Source organism: Acipenser ruthenus, chromosome 17 (assembly GCF_902713425.1).
Source record: "Acipenser ruthenus chromosome 17, fAciRut3.2 maternal haplotype, whole genome shotgun sequence".
Lineage (NCBI taxonomy): Eukaryota > Metazoa > Chordata > Actinopteri > Acipenseriformes > Acipenseridae > Acipenser > Acipenser ruthenus.
In genome coordinates, this window is record NC_081205.1 from 16,751,533 (window position 1) to 16,777,438 (window position 25,906).

General features: G+C 40.1%; 1 protein-coding gene across 2 annotated transcripts in view; it reads left to right on the forward strand.

Moving 5' to 3' along the window:
• The window catches only part of ryk (receptor like tyrosine kinase), a 116,204-nt gene extending 93,966 nt beyond the window's left edge, over window positions 1-22,238 (forward strand). For both annotated transcript variants that reach the window (XM_034038430.3, XM_034038431.3), the window contains exons 11-16: window positions 4,671-4,740; window positions 5,729-5,861; window positions 8,885-8,994; window positions 10,860-11,019; window positions 20,362-20,498; window positions 21,835-22,238. In XM_034038430.3, the coding sequence (XP_033894321.1) occupies window positions 4,671-4,740; window positions 5,729-5,861; window positions 8,885-8,994; window positions 10,860-11,019; window positions 20,362-20,498; window positions 21,835-21,946 (722 nt within the window). In that variant the 3' untranslated portion in view covers window positions 21,947-22,238. The remainder of the gene's footprint in view (window positions 1-4,670; window positions 4,741-5,728; window positions 5,862-8,884; window positions 8,995-10,859; window positions 11,020-20,361; window positions 20,499-21,834) is intronic.
• The last annotated feature ends 3,668 nt before the right edge of the window (window positions 22,239-25,906 follow it).

A 25,906-nucleotide genomic window follows, 5' to 3' on the forward strand; every position in this document is an offset into this window, starting at 1 on the left:
GGGGTGTCTGTCTGTCTCTAATGTGTGTGTACAGCGTGGCGGGGATGTCTGTGTCTAATGTGTGTGTACAGCGTGGCGGAGATGTCTATCTGTCTCTAATGTGTGTGTACAGCGTGGTGGGGATGTCTGTCTGTCTGTCTCCAACGTGTGTGACCAACGTGGCGGGGATGTCTGAGTCTCTAATGTGTGTGTACAGCGTGGCGGGGATGTCTGTCTGTCTCTAATGTGTGTGTACAGCGTGGCGGGGATGTCTGTCTGATGTCTCTAATGTGTCTGTACTGCATGGTGGGGATGTCTGTGTCTCTAATGTGTGTGTACAGCGTGGTAGGGATGTCTGTCTGTCTCCAATGTGTGTGTACAGCGTGGCGGGGATGTCTGTCCGTCTCCAATGTGTGTGTACAGCGTGGCGGGGATGTCTGTCTGTCTGTCTCTAATGTGTGTGTACAGCGTGGCGGGGATGTCTATCTGTCTCTAATGTGTGTGTACAGCGTGGTGGGGGTGTCTGTCTGTCTCTAATGTGTGTGTACAGCGTGGCGGGGATGTCTGTGTCTAATGTGTGTGTACAGCGTGGCGGAGATGTCTATCTGTCTCTAATGTGTGTGTACAGCGTGGTGGGGATGTCTGTCTGTCTCCAACGTGTGTGACCAACGTGGCGGGGATGTCTGAGTCTCTAATGTGTGTGTACAGCATGGCGGGGATGTCTGTCTGTCTCTAATGTGTGTGTACAGCATGGCGGGGATGTCTGTCTGATGTCTCTAATGTGTCTGTACTGCATGGTGGGGATGTCTGTGTCTCTAATGTGTGTGTACAGCGTGGTAGGGATGTCTGTCTGTCTCCAATGTGTGTGTACAGCGTGGCGGGGATGTCTGTCCGTCTCCAATGTGTGTGTACAGCGTGGCGGGGATGTCTGTCTGTCTCTAATGTGTGTGTACAGCGTGGCGGGGATGTCTGTCTGTCTCTAATGTGTGTGTACAGCGTGGTGGGGATGTCTGTGTCTAATGTGTGTGTACAGCGTGGTGGCGATGTCTCTGTCTGTCTCTGATGTGTGTGTACAGCGTGGTGGGGATGTCTGTCTGTCTCTAATGTGTGTGTGTGTCTGTACAGCGTGGTGGGGATGTCTGTTTCTCTAATGTGTGTGTACAGCGTGGTGGGGATGTCTGTCTGTCTCTAATGTGTGTGTACAGTGTGGCAGGGATGTCTGTGTTAGTGAGTACGTTGTCCTGATTCTCACAGGGTTAAAGTCACTGTTGTGTTTTAACCTGGCAGGGCACGCCTGTGATAATGAAACAATGCCACTGGATAATGTTCTTGCATTACTGTACGTTTCATGATGCACGACAAATAATTTACTTCCTCTTCTGTTCCACAAAGTAATGGAAAGAGGAAACAATATTGATTATCAAAACGCAAGACGGATGCTAAAGCTGCATGGTGAGATAACAGATTATTGCTTTATGAACTTGCCTGCAGTCAATACCATTCTTTTTTTCCTTGGCACTAAGAGGGGTACTGTTCTCAGAATAAAAATGGGAAATTCCGATGTTTTTCAAGCTAGTTTCTGATAAGTGTAGGCGCCTTTTTGAATCGCCTTTTTGTGCTTTGACCCCTGGCAAAGCAACAAATTGTCTGTGAATTTGGAACATTTTGTGCATCAATAGCATGGTAGCTTCTGTCAAAGTACACCCCAGTGACTCACTAAGACCACAGTAGACTAACCCTTAAGGGATGTTCACACCAGACGCGGCGCGCATGCAGCCTCCTTGTGCAGACCACTGTTCACACAGAACGTGGCAGGGGAAAGTCAGTGGGTGGTCTGTTGTTACCTCACGGCTGCATGTACAGTGACTTTTTATTGCCAAGCAACAAACAGTAAATGCCAGCGGGATGGGAAAACTCTTTTTTACATGACACAAAGCTTAGTAAAAAATATTTCAAGTAACAAGGAGTTTTTATAAAACCTCATTTTAACCCCCCGCACACACCATCCTAATCCCCCACAATTACCCAAAATATCAGACAATTGTGGTGTTTAAAATAAAAACATGTTGCTTTTAAAAATTGAGATACACATGTTGCCTGGTTTGCTGGGTATAGGCAAAGAGAGTGTGAGTTAAAGGCATCATTATACATTGATATTATTGAGCATTATCGTATACACATGATTAAAAAATGCAACTACTGCCATCCCATCATATCAAACTTTTGGGGGGGAAACTGTAAAAGCGGCAACAATCAGTGGTACTGTGCATCTGACAACACAATACCTGGAACAATGAACAGCAAACAAAAAAGATCATTGCGATCGCCCTGCTCTACCGGAGAAAGAAAAAAAAAAAGTAAGATCTCTGTGGGTCCATGACATCCTCAAGAAAAGAAAAAGGCACGGCGAATATCATCGGCTGATACAGGAGCTCCGGTTTGATGAAGGCAGATTTCAAACCTACTTTATTTCAAACCTACTGTATTATACAACGCTGGAAAATCTGAAATCAGAACCACAAGCTTTTCCCCTATTTTATGTGTTTCTTCCTCGCAAAGGAGCCTCCTACTTCCCCTGATTGGCTGCTAGTAGTTTACGTCACGGTGCGGTGCCGCTTCCCGTGACCGCCTTCATTGAAAATAATTGCTTTTCGTCCGGTGTGAACGCTAGTGTTGTGTAAAGTTTAAATGCCGCCCGCCTTTTTTAAGCATACATTTTGTGCCCCCCCAATATTAAAATGGCAGCAGTGTGGAGTAGTGGTTAGGGCTTTGAACTCTTATCGGAGGGTTGTGGGTTTAATCCCAGGTGGAGGACACTGCTGCTGTACCCTTGAGCAAGGTACTTTACCTAGATTGCTCCAGTAAAAACCCAACTGTATAAATGGGTAATTGTATGTAAAAATAATGTGATATCTTGTAACAATTGTAAGTCGTCCTGGATAAGGGCGTCTGCTAAAAAATAAATAATAATAATAATAATAATAAAATGTTAGACCTTAATTGGGTTGTCACAAAATAAAGTATGCACACCGGGAGCAAAGCGAACGACACGAATACGGCACGAGTACAAAAACATGATGTAGCTAGTCATGAAAAGAAAGCGCCTGTTGAGGAAACTAAGTAAAATAAATAAAACACAAAAGAGCATGGGTACACCACACACTAAAAAAAGGAAGTAGTTCAGGAATACCATCGGCTTGTTAAAGAGCTAATGTGATTATTATTATTATTATTATTATTATTATTATTATTATTATTATTATTATTATTATTATTATTAATAATGGTCAACATTATTAAAACAAAGAAGCGACATTTTACAGAAACACAAAACTCCCTGTCACTTTGACTAAAATTAAGGTGAAAAAGAGAGAGAAACATACCATGAATTTCCAATTGTTCTGCTATTTCTTGACATGTGGCAGCCTTCTTTTTATTGTCTTTATAACCACAGACACTGGCATCATAAAGAACCATTATATTTTTCGACCAATAATTAAATTCTCATTGGTCGATTTAAAAAAAAAAAAAATTTATTTTAGTTCTGTGGTAATCTCTGCGTGAGCGAGACACTACACTAGTGACAGCCACTACCTTTGACCTTATTTCTGATTGGTCCATTGCGACGCGAACAGCTCGTAGCAAAATACAAATAAAACCAAATCTATTTCTATATTTGCTCGCTTCGCTTGCGTTGTACATTACTCCATTTAAATCAGTAGTTTTAATTATTGATTCGCAAGCTCGCGTCCGGTGTGCATAGCTCTTTATCATGCAAACCCATGCCCATTGACGCATTTGATTTGGCATTGTATGTTGCAGAGCTGTGCTTACATTCTGACTTTTAAGAATGTGTTTGTTAACATTTATGTATTTAGCTAAATATGGACTTTTGTTTGTTAAATCTAGGAAAAAATATGCGATTTACATTAAATCCAGGAAAAATGCCATTAGTGGGTTTTTTTATTTTTTTTACACTTGTTGCCACTGTTCACTGCAGTTTCACTGACAATCTCGTCACATCAAATAATAATTTCTCCGGTTCTACAAGTACTAATGTGATCGTTAACGGCTCATTTGAAAGGTAAGAACTTGGCCTAATTAGCTGTCATGTATGTATGTATGTATGTATGTATGTATGTATGTATGTATGTATGTATGTATGTATGTATTTAAAAAAAAAAAAAAAAAAGCTACTGCCCCTTCAGTCATAGTCGCGCCCCCTTAGTGACTCTCCACGCCTCCCCCCTCCGCCCCCCCACCGTCCCGTTTGCGCACCACTGCCTTAGTGTTTGGATTGCCTGAATTCATGAAGTCCCAGTTTTAAAGTCCAGGCAGTGCATAAAGAATGGTGGTGGAGTCTTCCATCATCTACCAACAGGGATAGAACGAGTTTGGCTGTACATACAGTATGCAAGTCGCATTTTTTAGATTACATTTTTTGAGAAAAATATACTGTTTTGATTTTTATTGATCTTTTGCATGTTTTTCCCCAGTATCCAGGGATAAATGAAGACATGTCTGTGTCTGAACATCGAATTTGCATTCAGTGGATTTTGCCATAATCTACCTTTTCCTCTATCTGATCGCTCTAGTTTTGCACTTACAACTCCTTGACAAGCATCTCTTTTACAAAGGCATGTTTTGTATGGCAGCGCTTGTATATTAAAAGCAGTTTTTTGTCTGTTTAGACCATGCCTCAGAGGTGCAGGTGACTATGATGCTGACAGAGAGCTGTAAACTCCGCGGTCTACATCATAGGTAAGTCACTGCAGAATACTGATGCTGAGTATTTCCAATCCCATTATACTGTACATATCGTTCCCCCAGGGTGATCTTGTTTTCTTCACCTGATTAAATTGGTGTGTACAGTAATTGCAGCTGTAGTGATGGTGTGCCAAACCAGGTAAACTGTAAACTACTGACTCAGATGGCAAGGCTGTGGGTACTCCACTGCCTTATAAAACAAAAAGAAAAGAATTAGAGCTGCTTATTTATAGGGATTTAGACCCCTCGAATTTCAAAAGCAAATAAACATCAGATTTGGTCTGGTGGCTTTCCTTTTTTTTTTATTTAACTAAAATGTGTATGTCTTTCCGGTACACACTAAACAGAACACACAGCTGCCAAAAATCAGTATGGACTATGTGTAACGTCAGACAAGTTCCTGGAAAACTAAGGGTGATGTAGGCCAGACACCACAAAAGATGCAAACACAGATGGCTTCCCCTTCTGCAATTACTGAGAACAGCATTATCAAATAGTTCAGAATGACAGAGGTTCAGTAGCATGTTCCTCTTTAACCCACATGCATCTGGAGTGACTTGCCTTATCATGGGGTCCCCATTCATCTCCTCTAGGACTATGATGTCATCATTAATACATGCTTGTGTTGACAGTACTTCATGGAAAGGCTACTCGCCTAAGAACTCCTAGATCATGTCATAAGGATTGCGTTTACAAGATGCCTCTGTGTTTCTGATCTAATGTCAGGAGGTTTCTGCTTAGCCTCTGAGCAGCTTTTTTCAAGCTGAAGTCCACTAAGACTGATAGAACAGTTCAAATCTCAAACAGGACAAACTTCTTTATCACAACTCATTTAAGCAAGAACTCCACATAATCATAGACTATTACTCCATAACAATTTACTGTCACCAATGTGCCTGAACCTATATGCCGGCAACATTTGCTGTGGTTTCACCTCAAACCACACCCCGTTGGGATTATTGCTGTGTTTGTGTGCCCACAGGAACCTGCTGCCTATCAGCCACGTGTGTACGGAAGAGGGGGAGAAGCCCATGGTCCTGCTGCCCTATATGAACTGGGGCAACCTCAAGCTATTCCTACGGCAGTGCAAGCTGGCTGAGGCCAACAACCCACAGGTACAGGAGGGGTGGAAGAAAGACACAGGCATGTTTGGATGATAGCGAATACAGTAGTTGGTACACAGCTGGATTATATGATTCTCTCCAATAAAGTTCTGGGTTTCCAGTAGAAATGTAACTTTTCACTGCCACCTTGTTTTAACCTTTAACACATCAACATATCAGCTTTACTTCCTTTTCACAACCCATCTAATATGCCCTTCCCCTTAGATTCACAAAACTCGCCTTTGTAGTTTAATATTCAGATGTGTTTTCCTTTCACAAAACCGTGTGCCCTAAAGTAAGTAAAAGGTAATCAAATGAGAACCCTTCACTGAACTTGGTCTGAATTCTTACATTGTTTTTAAATCTTAAAGAAAATACATCATTTTTAACAACAGGTTGCAAGTTCCTTCCTGACAGTTTAGGAACCTCAAGTATTCACGATCACAAGATGAAGCATGTAGTTTGTGCTGATTTGAAATACTCACTCAGCACTTGTTACATTTCCAGTGCAGCTACCTTTAATGGTATTTTGTTCAGCTTTTATTAAAACAGGTGTTGACATATTCTTTATGTTGGTATTGCAATCACAAGGAGCCATAAATCAATGCACTCGCACCTCACTCTCTTCAGGCTTGAATAGTGCGTGTAAAGAGCTATTGGCCCTATTTCAAAGCATGTGCAAAGGAACGGTCTAGGATGTCTAAAACAATTGTAATGGTTATATTTTTAGGAAAATATCTTGCTGAGTAGTTTCTTCCTAGTTTTATACCATGCAATTGTTTTAGTCCTGTCTGAACATTTTGCGTGTACTTCAAAACAATCCACAGACTGTGACCTATTCATAGAAACACATTAATTTCATGTGAACTGATTGTCCAGGAGTAAAAATTTGTATCTAATATTCACTTTCATCCTGTCTGTGAACGAAGCAGAAACAAGAGGATAGAGTTGGATTTTAGGATGCTTTTATATAGATCCAAGCATACCCACTCTAATGACAGAGAATTCAATTATTGGCTTCTTCCCATCACATAATTGTGGCTTGTTTTAACAGAGCCATCGTTGAAGTAATTGTGGTGTTCCATCTCATCTCAGCGAGGTGCAGTTGAAGGTGCAAGCTGTTTGACTGCAGCTGCCTCTGAATGATAATCATTACTTTAAACCATTAGAATCTTGAGTGTTAAATTGATCACAAATCATTCTGGAACAAAAACAAGGGTGCAACAATAGTAATTTATAGACACACAACAGGTTTGGAGAAACAAAGCGTGGTGACCCTTCCTCAGGGGACTGTACTGTGCTCGTCCCAGTCACCGTCTGAAACAATCCTATCGCTTGTGGCCCACTGTTCACGGGAATGCACACATGGAGCTATTGACATGTTTACGGCCCTCCGCTGTGACCTGCAGGGAACTGAGAAGTGACTGAAAACAAAACATGGGTGCGTCATCTTCACAAGTGCTTCAAACAGGTTCATACTGTATCCTGTTCAATTGTTTCTGTTGAACCAGAAAGGAAGCCTTTTTCAAAGGACCTGTTTGTATGAAGTGGCATGGGCACAGAGCTGAACGACCAGGACTCCAGTCCAAGTAAGGTGGAATGGGATTAGGGAAAATGATTTATGCTAGAAGGCTTAATGGACTGGGAACCTGCCGCTTTGCCTACAGCTTCCTAGGACCAGCACTGATCCCATCATTACAGGCCAATCCCCCAGGACAGTATAACATGTCATCCAGTGCTTGATGTATGAAGGTGCAAGCACCTAAACAAGGGTGGCAATGTGATCTGAGCCCTGCTTTTTTATAGTAAAGAGGTCCAATACTTTCTGTTTGTATCTGTGTTTCTGTGCTTACTAGTTCACCTTATGCTCTGCCAAATGACCAAACATACCTATCTGTACTTATCTAACTGGTATATGCAGCATCTTAATACATACTGATGCACTGTGTGTAGGCACTGTAGTAAAGCAATCTACAGGTGCCATCTCGCCTCTCAAATCACAAAGCAGTGGCTTCCCGTTGATTGCTGCTGCATTGAGGGCTGAGCTGCTCACCTGATCAGGCAGGCTGGTGGCAAAGATGTGGATTTCAACCAGGAAATGAAGACAAGCCAAGCTCTCTCTAAAAGTAGTATTTGTGAAAAAAGTGTACAGAACATTGTGTGCTGAAAGAAAACAAAATAACTTCTAAATGATATAGAATTTTTGGAATGTGCGTGAAATAATGAATACTGTAAGTGACAAACGAAGAGAGAATAATGGACTATCGAATCATACCGTCTGCAGAAGGATCTAGAGTGAATTACTGTTGATCTTTTTCTGGATTTTTGGCCATTCATTGTTGAAGGTTCTGGATTTCAACTTATTTTATTCACGCCCTCTTAACCATGTTCCTAAATGACTGCGTGTGTGCTGATGACTTGTTTTATCTTGAAGTCCATGAGCACCATTATGGATTAAATCTGGGCAGACTTGCGTACTGTGCAGATGTCAAATTAGTCTGGATAGTAAAATTCTTAGTACTGAAGTGAATTGAAATCCTTTTGGTTTAACTCAATGCGTCACAAATTAAGCACCGACATGGAGCCGCAACAAACCGTCCTCCCTCTGGGGACGTTGTTCACAGGCTTGTTGATACTTCACTGCTGTCTAAAATTACAGGAGGTTGGTTAGATTTATACTATCTCATCATGCTTTAGAATGTAGCCTTCCCCATAGCTCCAGAAGTGAAGTGCTCAAAAATCATGCATCCCAATATCTGCTTTACAAAATAAGGTACTGTCTTAGATACCAAGCACAGGTATGGGGTGTTCAAGATACCAAAGATTTTATTTTTCTTATACTGCACTGTAAAACAACAGTTAGTCAGAAATGAAAAGTGAAAAGTCCTTCAGACATTTGTACAGTAAGAAGTACAACCTAAACAGATTGTGTATAATAGCAGTCTCTCGTCACGCACACGGCTCGTCATGCACACGGCTGCTGTCTGCAATCTCACCCAGTGTTTGTTTGTTTCTCCTCTTGCTTCTCCATGCAGGCGGTTTCCCAGCAGGACCTGGTGCACATGGCCATTCAGATCTCCTGCGGGATGAGCTACCTGGCGCGACGAGAGGTGATTCACAAAGACCTGGCTGCCAGGAACTGCGTGTAAGTGTACCAGCTGGAAAGCAAGGCAATCCAGGGGCACTATACATATCTTGGTATCGCTGACTAGATTATCTTCAGACTCATGCAAACTATTTTAATGAGCAAAAAGTGCAGTGCTACCCCAAATGTATGTATAGCTGCAAATGCAGAATGGCTGGGGTCGGATGTTTGCTCATTTAACCCCAACATCTGAAATGGTGACGACCAGGACTGATGTAACATTTAATGCAGTATCAGTTTTAGCAGCCAGCAGCTCTGATGGCACTGTGTGTAGGTACTGTTGCAAAGCAGAAATGTGTGTATTAAGCATTCCAAAACCCAAATCCTGTACTGAAATAATGTTTGGTGCGCCTAAAATATCCCTTCTTATTCTTGCACGTAGTACTGTTCAGCAGCACCGACGCGGTAATACAGGGATCTGGACTGCTTGCATATTATAAAATGGCCATTTCTGTATTTTTATGTATTTCTTAGCAGATGCCCTTATCCAGGGTGACTTACAATTGTTACATCACATTATTTCACATTATACATTATTTCACATTATACATTATTTATTTTACATACAATTACCCATTTATACAGTTGGGTTTTTACTGGAGCAATCTAGGTAAAGTACCTTGCTCAAGGGTACAGCAGCAGTGTCACCCACCTGGGATTGAACCCACGACCCTCTGGTCAAGAGTCCATACCGGTATATACATATAACTGTTGTGTGTATTTGTTGATTTGTATTGTTTATTGTTCTGCTTTATGTATTGTTGTGTGGGTAGTAGGTAATTGGATATGTGCCTTTGGTAAATTCTTTGAGGGAGGGGCTATAGAGTTAAAAGGCAAGCTCCCACACTACCCGGGAACTTGTCGAAGCGAGATCATGCTGACAAGTAGCTTCGAGTGACTTAAGTTGGGGAAAACAAATAAATGAAGTTTTTTTCAGTAATCTGGATATTAGCAGCTCGGAGGGAAGAACCCTGTGACAGTATATAATTATATTGAGAAGCGCAAATACCTCAAACATTAAAGATTAAAATGTACTCTGAAGAAAAAAGGCTATACTGTAAATTGATAGTAAAGCTGACAGGTCTCTCAGGGAAGTAGATAGATTCCTGTGTGTGTGTGTGTGCGTCTGAAGTCAATGTGTTTCTTAATTACTCCCTTCTGTCCTGAAACCCCTTCAGGCTGCCAGTGGATACAACATTTTACTGTTTTACAAGCTCCAGAAAAGAAATGTTCTGTGTCTTTCACTTCTGGGCTTAATACATTTAAATATAGTTTTTACAGCTAAAATGTTATGATCTAGGGGTCATGGAGAATCATTTCAAAGCAGTATTTATTACATTTATTTAACCGGTAGTACAAAAAAAAAAAAAAATCTTGAATTTTGTCTGATTTCAGAAAGACTGCACTTCTGTAGGTCCAGCTCACCTGTCTGAAGGGATGAGCTCCACAATACCTACTGCAAACTTCCATGTAAAAAGGAAATAATGACCGCATTGTATCTTCAAATGGGTTCTGCTGGCTGCCCTATAGTCTTATTGATACCAAATCTAAAGGTGTGGCATAAACAGGATATGTCAGAAAATCCAGGCTGACATACGATATCTCTGCAGAGAGAGCATAAGAAACTCGCCCAAAGGAATACATGAATCTGATGATAGGAACTTTATAAACAGAGTAGATCCTTCAACAATAAAAAAGGTGATCCAATAACCACTACTTGCTGTAGACATCACATGGTTTCGCTTTGACGAACAAAGGTTTTTCCCTTTTTTTTTGTATTATGTATCTATAATGTATTACACTTCAGGTCAGATGTAATTGTGCTGTTTGTATTCTCTGTTTAACCTGTGACCTCTGTCTCTCAGCATTGACGATGGCATGCAGGTGAAGATCACTGACAACGCCCTGGCGCGGGACCTCTTCCCCATGGACTACCACTGCCTGGGGGACAATGAGAATCGGCCTGTCCGCTGGATGGCTCTGGAGAGCCTGGTCAACAACGACTTCTCCAGCGCCAGCGATGTGGTGAGCCTCTGCCCCTCAATCACACCATCCCCTTCCACATCTCCAGTAGCAGAGAGCTGATGAACCCTTCATTGCCTTCACAATAGAGAGCAAGTTCATGACTTTCTGCACTGTGTAAAAACATCTGGGCTTGCACAACTGGAGTGCTTGACAGTGCAAATTAATTTATTCTGTTCTGAGCACAAATAACAGGAAGCAAGCTCCTGCCGCCCGTGTCATAGCCTTGTATCTCATAAACCATTGGTGTCGTCTTCTTGCCAGGGTTATATAAACCACCATGCACATTATTATTATTATTATTATTATTATTATTATTATTAATAATAATAATAATAATAATAATAATAATAATAATAATAATATTATACTCTTGAAATACTACAGTTCAACATCAGGTAACCAGACTAATGGAGGATATAAGCAGTTTTTGTAAGGACAGGGCCTCTTGTGAAGAGCATGCTTAATGGCTAATCCTAAAATATATCCTCCAGTGGGGTGAGTTTGAGCCTGCAGCTCTTTCACTTGATGTTTGAGAATCAAGGATAGTCAACCTGGTAGAGAGTAGTACACGTCTCAGATTACAAGCTATTGAATATGTTTTATCAGTAATGATAAGATTTGGGTCTCCTAATAGTGTTCCAAGGTGTGGCCCCTGCTAAACTGGACACTTGCCATGTTATATCAAGTTTTCAAACCCTCCCAGCTTTCTTAGAGACACTTTAACCACCGCACAAATTGGAAGCATTTGTGACATACATGGCTGCTTTGAGCAAGATTTAGTGGCATTTGCAACAGGAGAATGATGGAGATAATTATAGTATTTCCCTGTGCCCAACAGTTCTGTGATTTACAGCATGACACCTGCACCATACTGTGTGATGCACAGTTAGTGATGATCCTTTAGGTACTGAGTTAGTCTATGATTAAAACTGAAAATCAATTTTAATAAATGCTGTTGTTATTGGGCCATTCCTTGGAAATGTAGAATTTGTCAGACAGATACCAACATCACATTTTTGGCAATGCCTGTTACAAGTGGATGGTGATTGTGCATCCTAATACACGTGCCTTTGAATCCATTGTAACAAGTGTTCTGTTTCCACGGTATGGCCAGATCCACTCATATTTAGGTCAGCGGTTGTTGTTTTTACAATATAGATACTTACTGTACATGAAATATACCCTTGGCTTGTACAAATTGTTTGTACATAGTTAGAATATAAGCCGTACCTGGTAAAGTAGTAATTAGCCTTAGTATATGCTGAAAAGTAAACAGACAATAAGGGTAATCCTCAGTGGTTTACTTTAATCTGAAAGTATTACAACCAGATGAAAGGCACGTTAAACAGCCTGCAGTCTTCCTGGTGCTAGACCATTAGAGAGGCGTATTTGCAGAGCTTGGTAACATGTTTTAAATTAAAGCAGAGCTGCAAGCTAAAAAAAAAAAAAAGAAACGATGACAAGGGAACACGGTTTATTCACAAGTTACACAGCAAACTGGCCCGTGTTGAAATTCCAGTGTTAACCGTTAGTGTTGATTTTAGTTGTTAAATTTTCACATTTGACACCACGCGGTATTGTTTCATATCTAAACCAAGGTATGTTTCACAGTGTAAAATAAAGTACACTAATCCAGAGTAATAATATCAACATGCAGGATTTTAGTTGGTGGTTTCTGTAATGGCGCTGCTTCTCTCCGTGCTGGAGAAATTCAAGGTAGGCTAGTATATTGTAACTACAAATATGTTAATTAGAAGCAGAGGACCCTGGGAGTGGGGAATAGGGTAAGGGAAATACTGTTGTTGTTATAAATGTTGTTATTGCAAGTGCCGCTATTAGTTATTTTGCCATACCCTATAACTGTCGAAACCGTCCTGTGTTATTTTATGTACTATGTGAATGTCACCTTGAGGGGCGGGGTAGTCCTCTGGGGTGGGGAAAGGGCTGTCTGTGTGTGAGTTTGAGAATTTGGATGGTGCAGTGTTGGTGTTGGCTAAATAAATAAACCATGCTGTATCTGTGAGCCTTGGTGTGTGTGAAGATACTAGTTTACACTTGTTAGGTGTGCATAGTTCATATACAGAGAGTACGATTGTGTACTCATGTGAGTTAAACGGTCACTACAGCAGTGCTAATGTCACTCTCCCAGTGTTATTTCCAAACGCTTAGGTAGTTAATTTTACAATAAAGGGGTGCTAGTTATGCACTGAAAGAGATGTAAATTTAACGCCCATAGTGTTAAGTGTTTTACACTATGAAAGTGTTGTTTTTTTGTTTTGTTTTTTTACTTTTTCAGAAGTTTAACTTTTACACTGTGAACATAAGAACATAAGAACATAAGAAAGTTTACAAACGAGAGGAGGCCATTCAGCCCATCTTGCTCGTTTGGTTGTTAGTAGCTTATTGATCCCAGAATCTCATCAAGCAGCATCTTGAAGGATCCCAGGGTGTCAGCTTCAACAACATTACTGGGGAGTTGGTTCCAGACCCTCACAATTCTCTGTGTAAAAAAGTGCCTCCTATTTTCTGTTCTGAATGCCCCTTTATCTAATCTCCATTTGTGACCCCTGGTCCTTTTTTCTTTTTTCAAGTCAAAGTCGTCCCCCGGGTTGACATTGTCTATACCTTTTAGGATTTTGAATGTTTGAATCAGATCGCCGCGTAGTCTTCTTTGTTCAAGACTGAATAGATTCAATTCTTTTAGCCTGTCTGCATACGACATGCCTTTTAAACCCGGGATAATTCTGGTTGCTCTTCTTTGCACTCTTTCTAGAGCAGCAATATCCTTTTTGTAACGAGGTGACCAGAACTGAACACAATATTCTAGGTGAGGTCTTACTAATGCATTGTAGAGTTTTAACATTACTTCCCTTGATTTAAATTCAACACTTCTCACAATATATCCAAGCATCTTGTTAGCCTTTTTTATAGCTTCCCCACATTGTCTAGATGAAGACATTTCTGAGTCAACATAAACTCCTAGGTCTTTTTCATAGTTCCCTTCTTCAATTTCAGTTTCTCCCATATGATATTTATAATGCACATTTGTATTGCCTGCATGCAATACTTTACACTTTTCTCTATTAAATTTCATTTGCCATGTGTCTGCCCAATTTTGAATGCGGTCTAGATCATTTTGAATGACCTTTGCTGCTTCAACAGTGTCTGCCACTCCTCCTATTTTTGTGTCGTCTGCAAATTTAACGAGTTTGCTTACTATATCAGAGTCTAAATCATTAATGTAGATTAGGAATAGCAGAGGACCTAATACTGATCCCTGTGGTACACCACTGGTTACCTCACTCCATTTCGAGGTTTCTCCTCTAATCAGTACTTTCTGTTTTCTACATGTTAACCGCTCCCTAATCCATGTGCATGCATTTCCTTGAATCCCTACTGCGTTCAGTTTGAGAATTAATCTTTTATGCGGGACTTTGTCAAAAGCTTTCTGGAAATCTAAATAGACCATGTCGTATGCTTTGCAGTTGTCCATTTTCAATGTTGCATCCTCAAAAAAGTCAAGTAGGTTAGTTAGACATGATCTCCCTTTCCTAAAACCATGCTGGCTGTCTCCCAGGATATTGTTACCATATAGGTAATTTTCCATTTTGGATCTTATTATAGTTTCCATAAGTTTACATATAATAGAAGTCAGGCTTATTGGTCTGTAGTTACCTGGTTCAGTTTTGTCTCCCTTTTTGTGGATCGGTATTACATTTGCAATTTTCCAGTCTGTTGGTACAACCCCTGTGTCAAGAGACTGTTGCATGATCTTGGTTAGCGGCTTGTAAATAACTTCTTTCATTTCTTTGAGTACTATTGGGAGGATCTCATCCGGCCCAGGGGATTTGTTTATTTTAAGAGCTCCTAGTCCCTTTAACACTTCTGCCTCTGTTATGCTAAAGTTATTTAAAACTGGATAGGAACAGGTCGACATGTGGGGCATGTTGTCCGTGTCCTCCTTTGTAAAAACCTGTGAAAAGTAATCATTTAATATATTTGCTATTTTTTTTTCTTGATCTATGATTTTGCCATTTGTGTCTCTTAGACATTTAACCTCCTCTTTGAATGTTCTCTTGCTGTTATAATATTGGAAAAACATTTTGGAATTGGTTTTAGCCCCCTTAGCAATACTGATTTCTATCTCTCTCTTGGCCTTTCTAACTTCCTTTTTGACTTGTGTTTGCAGTTCCAAGTACTCTTTCTGTGTGCTTTGTTTTTGGTCCCTTTTAAACGCTCTGTAAAGTGCCTTTTTTCGCTGAATATTTTTTTTAATTGATCTATTAAACCATTTTGGCCATTTTGTTTTAGATTTAGATTTGTCTACTTTTGGGATGTAATTGTTTTGTGCCTCTAGTACTACTTTTTTAAAAAACAGCCACCCTTTTTCTGTGGATGTTTTCTCTATTTTACTCCAATCAACTTCTGTTAGTCTCTGTTTCATACCTTCATAGTTTGCTTTTCTAAAATTGTAAACCTTAGCTTTAGTCATTACTTTTGGGGTTTTAAAAAATATTTAAAATGAGACCATGTTGTGGTCTGAGTTTGCCAATGGCTCTCTGACCTCTGTTTTAGTTATTCTGTCTTCATTATTTGAAAAGACTAAATCAAGGCATGCCTCCCCTCTAGTCGGTGCCTTGACAAATTGCGTTAGGAAGCAGTCATTTGTCATTTCCACCATTTCAATTTTGTCCGTCGTGCCCCCCATTGGGTTTTCCCATTTTATATGGGGGAAGTTGAAATCCCCCATTAGTATGGCTTCTCCTTTTCTACACGCATTTCGAATGTCATTGTACAACAGATTATTTTGCTCAGCGTCTGAATTTGGCGGTCTATAGCATGCTCCTATTATTATGCCCTTTGAATTTGTGTCCATTATTCTGACCCATATTGATTCTGCATTGTTTTCTGTGGAGTGTGGAGCTATATGCACTCTGGAAAACTGTTAGATTTGACTCCTACAGAGCTGATTTAACACTGGCCAATTTGCTGTGTAGTGCTGTGTTCATAGTAGGTTGTAGAATTTTATAAAAATGAATAACATGCTACACTATTGTGTGCAGCGCGGCTGCTGTTTTTCCCTCTTGGCACTGACCTGGCATGTTAGTCATTTGCTCAAACCATAAAGCCGTGCTAGCTTTTGTTGCTGCAAGACTTGGCCAATTTTATTTGACTTGAGATAAGAAAGCAAAATGTGCTGAGGAGACGTTTCTCTGATGTGATCTCTATTAAGCTAGTAACCCACAATGTACAGCATGCTTTCAGATCTCAAACAGCAGCTGAGCCGTAAAGCACAATTAATTCATCTGCCTGTCGGTTGTAAGCTGGGTGCTTGCTTGAAGTGGTTATTTATCTCTGAAGTTGCCTCTTAATTGGATATAAATTTGGCACAGAGTCTGATTTTGACAACAAATGTACATCATCCTTAATCTCCAGTTGTTAGGGATTTGTATTGGACTCCGAAGTTAAATCCTGGCCTCTGAATGGTTGGGCTACTGAAGGGTATATCTTGAGAACCACTTTCCTGAGTTGGATGAAACTTTGCAGGGAAGATAATAATCGGGGGGGGGGGGGGGGGGGGGAGCTCTTTTTAGACTTTACACTCCATACTTGGACACTGCAATATGATAATATCAACACAAAGGCTGGAGACTTTCCTCCAGCTCATTTGCACTTTCTCTGTACCCCAGAACAGCATTGCATGAGCACAAGCAATCTCTTGAAGTCTTGCCTTGCTGGGTCCTAACATGTTGTATCACAGAAGCCTGAGGGAGGGAGCGAGTGGAGCAGCTGTTTGCGTCATTGTCTCGACAATAACAAGCTTCAAAATGTATGGAAATCTTGACACTGAACCGCAACACAGAAGGTGTTTCACAATATTTGTTTGCACACTCAATTCCTATTCAAAGTACGATGAATAGGATTTCTGATTTTATCCTATAAACACAGGAAGAATGGCAAGAGATTTCTGCTTATTTTGCATTCACTTACACATGGTTCATGGTGTTTTTACTGCATTTTATTGCAGTGGTTGTGATTCCTATCTGTGTTCTTATTTGATTTGAATTGTCAGGATGCATTGACTTGTGGGCAATACCAGAATAAACTAGTCAATTCACTTTGCAGAGAGAAATAAAAAAAATAGTAGCCACTATGTAATAAACGGCTTTGATTTAATTGTAGTGCCATTCAGCTATTTTATAATTGAATAGTCCCCCCAGACTACTTCCCACTTAATGGAACTGCTCTTGCTCAGTCTCAGTGTGCTCCTGCTTTTGTCTTGCTTTGCGGTGGTATTGTGTCACAAGGAGGAAGGAACAGTATTACAAGATGTTGGGGTTTACCTCAAAGACTTATTTGTTCTACGTACTTGCTAGTCATTTTTTCCATTAGCCATTTCTCCAACTTTCCAGTGTATAAGAATTACTGTCATCACGACTGGTGTAACAGTCTCAATTGTGCATTGCATACCTGTTTTCCACTACAGACCAATAAGCCTGACTTCTATTATATGTAAACTTATGGAAACTATAATAAGATCCAAAATGGAAAATTACCTATATGGTAACAATATCCTGGGAGACAGTCAGCATGGTTTTAGGAAAGGGAGATCATGTCTAACTAACCTACTTGACTTTTTTGAGGATGCAACATTGAAAATGGATAACTGCAAAGCATACGACATGGTTTATTTAGATTTCCAGAAAGCTTCTGACAAAGTCCCGCATAAAAGATTAATTCTCAAACTGAACGCAGTAGGGATTCAAGGAAATGCATGCACATGGATTAGGGAGTGGTTAACATGTAGAAAACAGAAAATACTGATTAGAGGAGAAACCTCAAAATGGAGTGAGGTAACCAGTGGTGTACCACAGGGATCAGTATTATGTCCTCTGCTATTCCTAATCTACATTAATGATTTAGATTCTGGTATAGTAAGCAAACTCGTTAAATTTGCAGACGACACAAAAATAGGAGGAGTGGCAAACACTGTTGCAGCAGCAAAAGTCATTCAAAATGACAGCATTTAGAATTGGGCAGACTCATGGCAAATGAAATTTAATAGAGAAAAGTGTAAAGTATTGCATGCAGGCAATAAAAATGTGCATTATAAATATCATATGGGAGAAACTGAAATTGAAGAAGGGAACTATGAAAAAGACCTAGGAGTTTATGTTGACTCAGAAATGTCTTCATCTAGACAATGTGGGGAAGCTAAAAAAAGGCCAACAAGATGCTCGGATATATTGTGAGAAGTGTTGAATTTAAATCAAGGGAAGTAATGTTAAAACTTTACAATGCATTAGTAAGACCTCACCTAGAATATTGTGTCCAATTCTGGTCACCTCATTACAAAAAGGATATTGCTGCTCTAGAAAGAGTGCAAAGAAGAGCAACCAGAATTATCCCGGGTTTAAAAGGCATGTCGTATGCAGGCAGGCTAAAAGAATTGAATCTATTCAGTCTTGAACAAAGAAGACTACGCGGCGATCTGATTCAAACATTCAAAATCCTAAAAGGTATAGACAATGTCGACCGAGGGGACTTCTTTGACCTGAAAAAAGAAACAAGGACCAGGGGTCACAAATGGAGATTAGATAAAGGGGCATTCAGAACAGAAAATAGGAGGCACTTTTTTACACAGAGAATTGTGAGGTTCTGGAACCAACTCCCCAGTAATGTTGTTGAAGCTGACACCCTGGGATCCTTCAAGAAGCTGCTTGATGAGATTCTGGGATCAATAAGCTACTAACAACCAAACGAGCAAGATGGGCTGAATGGCCTCCTCTCGTTTGTAAACTTTCTTATGTTCTTAAAATAAATGCTGTAAAATCCATGTTTTAAGAAAAGTTCTGTTACTGGCAGATTCAAGCTGGATCTGCCAAGAATGTTGATGTCAGAGAAATTGGTTACTGTTGCATGGCAGAGTTGGCAACGACCACTTACTATGTGCTGAAATAAATTGTGAAATGATCCAGGTGCACATTGTGCATTCAGCGCTGTCCCTAGCGTTGCAAACCTTGTTTTTATTTTTATTATTCCCTTTATTTCATAATTCAGTACAGCTTATTAGGAAATAGGTTTCTGATGTTAAAACATGTTCTGAATGTCTGGAACATGGTAATGCAATATGTCTACATGGAGACTGAGGTTTTGAGTCACGTGCTGCCTTTGACATCTTTCAAGAAGGTCTAGCCTCAGCATAATATTGAGCAATCTGCGAGAAGTTTGTTTTGCAAGATCTTGGCGTACTGCGGATTTCTGCTCTCCGGTATTGCATTCCAGTCTCTGTTTGCGAGAGGAGGAAGTCAAGGACTTGTGCGGTTCTCATGGCCCCATAAGCACAGGGATTATTTCATCCCCCTTATCAGCTGCTTTATGTCAGGGCTGCACTTGAGGAAAAGCGTCTTGGTTCAGAAACAATTTACCATTTAATCATGTTACACAAAATAGCCGAGTGATTTCATACACATCCTTTGTTCCCAGGGTGCGAAGTGGCGCCTTTAATGTTTGGGAACTTTACCAAAAAAGTGTCAATAAACCCTCTTTCCCTTTCTTGTGCTGTGCCGTAAACTGTTTGAGAGAGTGGGAAATGTGAACCGTTTGAGAGAGTGGGAAATGTGAACCGTTTGAGAGTGGGAAATGTGTAGGGTTGGGAAAAGAAACAAGCAGAGTGTATGATCCCTGAATCGGCATACAGTGTGGGAAATATTCCCTAATATTTAGAAAGAATTGTACCAGTACTATTATAACTGTAGTGATACAAAAATAATGTTTATCTAACAAGTACATTGTGCAGGATGGTTCTGTAGCTTGGGTGCAATACCTTGGTAAGGACAAGCCACTGAGAATATCTGAATCTTTTGAAGTACATGGACTTACCCACAATACCATGGTGTGACATTAGGATATTCCCTTGATTTTATTCTTCATATTAGTTTATTACTTTTTATTTTTCCCATCTAGGGTTCCATTTCCCCGGCATGGCCAATTACGAAGAAACATTTTGAGTTTATAAGAAACTGGGGCTATATGAATGTTGGTATATGAAGGCACATGTCTGTGTAACTTCTATTTTGTTGAATGGAAGTCACTGTGATCTAGTTTATTGTGCTACTGATAACTGGAACTTTGCACAGTATTTCCAGGGGTGTGTGCCGGTAATATCTCTCCCCACGAACCCCTGTCCATGTGCTGTATCACTGTCACTGACTCTGTGTGTGTGTGTCAGTCACTGACACTGACACACCAGGTCGGTAATGTTTCTCTCCATCCCCACATGGACCGCTGTGCAGGTCCTCTATCGTTCCATCATTGACTCTGTGTGTGTTGGTTCTCTAGTGGGCGTTTGGAGTGACACTGTGGGAGCTGATGACTCTGGGACAGACTCCATACGTTGACATCGACCCCTTTGAGATGGCTGCTTATCTCAAGGACGGCTACAGAATAGCACAGCCAATCAACTGCCCCGATGAGCTGTGAGTACTGACCTTACGTGTGTCCTGTCAATAAGTGGAATCTTTTACTGGCCCATAGCTGCTGTGAAAAAGTATACTTCTGGGAAACCTGAAATACTTATCAGTGCAAGAACATGCCATTTCAAGTTTGTGTGCAGCTGCAGTGTTGCACATAGAAGTGGAGTGTCAAGCATCAAGCTGTGAATGCCCTTGAGTGACAGTACCAAGCTGATGCATCACACACTATTAGAAACTAACAACCTGCTATAATGCCAAATATTGCTTTCAGGCAACGTCTGTTCTGTTTATCTGTCTTTTACTGAAGCATTACTCATGCTGGTTTCTGACTTCACTGAAGTGTAGCTGCGGGGGATTCAGGAACCAGTATTCGCATAGTACTGTAGAAAATACTAATCTAAACAGTCTGTCACTCTTCGTAGTTGAATTGTATTACCTTTTTAGAAAATACTAATACTTCAGTGCCCTCTGACGCCACCCCACCCCAGCGTGGGGACCGGTCACAGCATCACAGATACAAAAACGGACTCAAGTTTTCGCTATATAGCGGAAAACTATCTACCTTAGGGAAACAGCCTCAACAGTTGTATAATGTTAGTCTTTCTTTATCACCAATACCATTTGTATCAGCACACAAAGAAATGAATATAAATTGTCCTTTGTTTTTGTTAGTTATTGCATGCTATTTTAAGTAGGGGGTGCTGATACTCACCCTCGTAACTGCCTTTAAGAAGTATTTATCAGCAGGTATTAAATGCATTCACTAATATGATTTTTAAAACAAGAAAAGCTGCACTGCTGTTCCAAGGCCATAAACTGACATCAGTAAAAATGTCCACACCCCAGATGAGAGGAAAATTTGCTTCCAATCAGCTTTTAAAACACTCAATGCAGAGGTTAATTGTCATTGATTGGTACTCTGTTGTAGAGCTGAGAGAAGGACAGTTGTTTTGAAATCAACACATTAATGAATGGATTTATACAATACCTGCCGATTTTTTAAATACTTCTTAAAGGGAATTCTGAGCATCAGCACACCCCTAATGATAAGCAGTAAAATGTTAAGTAAGATACGGCTGTGAAGCACACAGCTCTTCTGCTAATATATTGCTGGCAGTACCTTTTAAAATCCTAGACAGTTTGAAAAAGACATAAGTTAGAAGAAAAAAACGCAGTATTGTTTTTGTTTCCAAGAGGGTGACAGTGCTTTTCAGTGCTGCTAAGAATTCTGTAGTAATCATTGTTTTGTTGTCAGAACTAAGACTGATTTAAGAGAGCCTCCTATTCCTTGTACAGGATTTGTGGAGCTAACTAGCTCATCTCTCTCCCTGTGTTTCAGGTTTGCAGTGATGGCATGTTGTTGGGCCCTGGATCCGGAGGAGAGGCCTAAGTTCCAACAGCTTGTGCAGTGCCTGACCGAGTTCCATGCAGCTTTGGGGGCCTATGTCTGAAATCGAGGCCCTGGCTTCACAGAATCCCTCAAAGCTAAACCAGAAACAGGAACACCAATGGGGAGAGTTCATCTTCCAATAAATAGTGCTTGTGAAAAGAAAGAAAAATATCACTTTGTTTTGTAAAATGTCTTGAGGATATTTTTTATAGATAAGATGGTCACCATTACTTTCCTCTGCAAAATCCCAAATGGGAATAAGTACTCCACTTGTGCTAGGTTTTTAAAAAAAAAAAAATAATAATTTTGTACACATTGCAAACAAAAGGATAATAAATGGACTTTGCACAGTACATACGACACACACTTTCTTCAGAAGCACAATGTTGCTACTATAAATGTTTCGGAAGCCTTTTAACCTGTAATGACATTTTTTTATTGTGATTTGTTTTGGACTGAATTTTTGTTGTTGATAAAATGACACTCTGCTGAAATGTCCATATTTGACAGCAGCAGTGTTGTGTGTCCTGTTTTCTGACTATGACTAATGTCTGGTTTCTACCATCAATCGGATTCTCCAGCAGCTCACCAGACAGCCTTTTGTTATGGTCCTGTTTAAAAGAATGGGTACTTGGCCTGTGACATGGATCCTGATTTGTGTACTTGCAGCCCATCCCCAGTTATGAATGAAGGTCATTATTACAAGAGCCCTGGGTCTGCGTATATCAGAGCATCCAAAACAGAAAGATGTGCCACTTACAACATGCCAGTACTCTGATGGAGGGTGCTGTTTACTGGGACAGAGCCAGAGGGCAACACTTGCCCCAGTTTCAACACCATATACACTGCTGTGCAAATGTCTTTTTCTACCCTGATGCATTATGAGCATCATCAATTTACTCAAAGCCTCCACTAGTGTTTTCTACTATTATAACAACCTTGACTTGTATAAAGAAGGAAAAACATTGAGTGAAATAGCTCACATCACTTGATTTTGAAGGTGTGGTATCCAAAGCATAATCAACAAGTACAGAGAAACATCATCTATAATTGACAAACCCAGGACTGGAAGACCCAAAAAGCTGTCTAACAAGGATGAGCAATACTTGAAGATAATATCCTTAAGGAATAGAAAGAAGACAAGCTTTGAATTGACAACAGAACTGGTAGAAGGCACAGGTGTCTTGTCCATCCATCAACAGTTCAAAGTACCTTTGATCATTGACCATATTTTAGCCTTTGTCTTTTTCCCCTTTCTTAAGAGGTATTCTTACTGCAACACATCCTTTAAGTCCTGATTTCAAGAGTGTCCTGTTGATTTGATGGACAACGACACCTGTGCCTTCTGCCAGTTCTGTTGTCAATTCAATGCTTGTCTTCTTTCTATTTCTTAAGGATATTATCTTCAAGTATTGCTCATCCTTGTTCGACAGCTTTTTGGGTCTTCCAGTCCTGGGTTTGTCAATTATAGATGATGTTTCTCTGTACTTGTTGATTATGTTTTGGATACCACACCTTGAAAATTGAGTGATGCAAGCTATTTCACTCAATGTTTTTATGCTTCTTTATGCAAGTCAAGGTTGTTATAATAGTAGAAAACACTAGTGGAGGCTTTGATTAAATTGTTGATGCTCATAATGCATCAGAGTAGAAAAATGCAACATGTCTAAGACATTTGCACAGCAGTGTAGGTCCTGTCTTTCTGGGCCAACAGCCATTGCCAGCTGTAATCACCAGTGTGACATGAAACTGTGGTCAAGAGCCCACCTTAATGTGCAGCATTGAGGACAGACCAGTGGATAACAAATTGTGCCATTACTCCAATTCAAGTCTTGCAGCTCAAATGTAAAAATCACAATGTTCTGCTGAAGTAAATAGCTTTTATTTCTGCTGCTGTATAAGTGTGTTCTTATAAGTGACAATACACCCAGCCATTCTGCTGTGGGATATGACAATTGTGCAGCACAATCAACGCTAGAGACAATAGCTGTGTAAAACTGATCAGCGCTGGGTTAAAAGGCTGGAGTTACCCAAGTCATTGTCTATGTATATTACAGGATTGTATTGTAGTCATTCTTACAATTGTTTAAAATATCTAAAACAATCTATTCTAAGGTGAAATTAAAAAAAAAAAAAAGCTTATTAAGCCTTTGTTGTTAATTTATTTGATTTGTATTTTATCTTTTTTAGGAGACCTCCCTTGGTATGTACATTTTAAAAGGGCCTCCCCTGAGGTAACTGTCTCGCTGGAAAGGTTTGAAGGGGTTTTTAAGCATTTTAACTTGGTTGGTTTGTTTGATTGTTTGGCTGGGAGCCTGTGGCATTACTTGTCCTTTTCTCCTCACCACCAGCTTCGACAACAAAGACACTGTTTGCATTGCAAGAGCTGTTCAGTGTGTCTTTGTGGACACAATGTGCTTGTGTTCTTGCTTTTGTTTGTTTTGTCTTTAATTCAGCATCCTTGACTTCTTCAAACACTCAAATCATAAGTTCTGAGGTAAAACTTTAAGAAACTACAGGCTAGATTCTTTACTAAAGTACCCGAATTAAACCAAACCAGAAATAAACATTCCGGGGGTTTCATTGACAGGCTTGTCTTGGGTTGTTTCTTAGTTGTTTTAGAATTGTATTTGCGCCAATGAATAATTTCCATTAAACAGCTTTGCGAATCTGGCCTTAATTCAATTACATAAACACTTCTGGCTAATGCCTTATCAAATCTTAATTCAGCATGCAAGGATAGAATAATAAAACAAAAAATGTGTATGTTGAGGTCTTAGCTGAATGTCCATAAACTTGAATGTTTCTTTTCAATGTCCTGTGCATTTACAGGGTCTGGGCTGCAGTACAATTGGCCATCACAGGGCACGGAATATTGAAAGGAGCGTTAGTGTTTCCCAGGAGAATTAAGTTCTGTTAACTTGTGAATGTTTTTGATACTGACAATCCTTACGGCCCTGAAATATCTGCTGTTCATGTTACCAGTAAGGCTGGCTCGGTGTTAACACTGAATGCAGGACCCTGGGGATTCCTCCAATCCCAGTAACCCCAGCAGTGTCTCATTACACTGTCACTCTGCCCATTGCCAAGCTAGGAAGTGCTCAGGGCTGATCTGCCTGTTTATAATTACAAGACCCTTGATTGGCTGAGGATGTGAGGTTAATTTTTGTACGATTTATTTTCTTTGTGTACGATATTTTTTTTCTCAATCCTTTGCGGTCTATGTGGGAATGAATTGTTCTTGGGACAATTTCTTTTTATATTTTTCCACTTTTTATACCAGCTTAAGACTTTTGGAGAGCCCTCTGCCTTTGGTTCGGGCTCCTGCCTTTGACTTGTGCACTCTTTTTTTGTATTTCCATTGTCTGGTGTTTTCAGGGCTGGTAGAACTTGCATCACCCTTATGATAAAACATTGTTCCAAAGCTGTACAAATGCCTTCTATTTCCACCCCTGATGATGTGAGGTCTTAGTCTCACAGTGTAGTGTGTGTAATTCTTCTCGCGGTACGAGGTGGTTGGGTTGAAAAACAAATATATGATTTGTAAAGATGAACTTTGTATATATTTTGCAAAAGAAACGTCTGCTTTGATTTTTTTTTTCCAGTTGTCCTCACATGTTGATCTTTGTACATTACAGAGAATGAGATTAATAAAAAGAAAGGAAAGACACCTGCCCAACTTGTGTGGTTTGGACATTATTTTACAGACTCAAGAAACTCCAGCAGAAGGAATGGAATTCTTAAATGTCATTTTTAAATGTCTTTGCGCTAATGATGTCCACCATTATTTCTGAACTAAGGAAACACTCTTTACATATATGTACCTACTCTCCCTTCAGTGGAGTGAGTCTCCAGGGCTGGAGGTGCCTATCCCTGAAATGACAGCGCTGCTGTACAAGAGATGAAGACAGTTATTCCCATGGGACAAAGCTGAACAGCAGAGAGCATGCAGAAATACATATGCAATGAGGAAGTGTTCAGGTGTGCAGCCCATCCCGGTCTGTGCGAAATGTATTGCTTT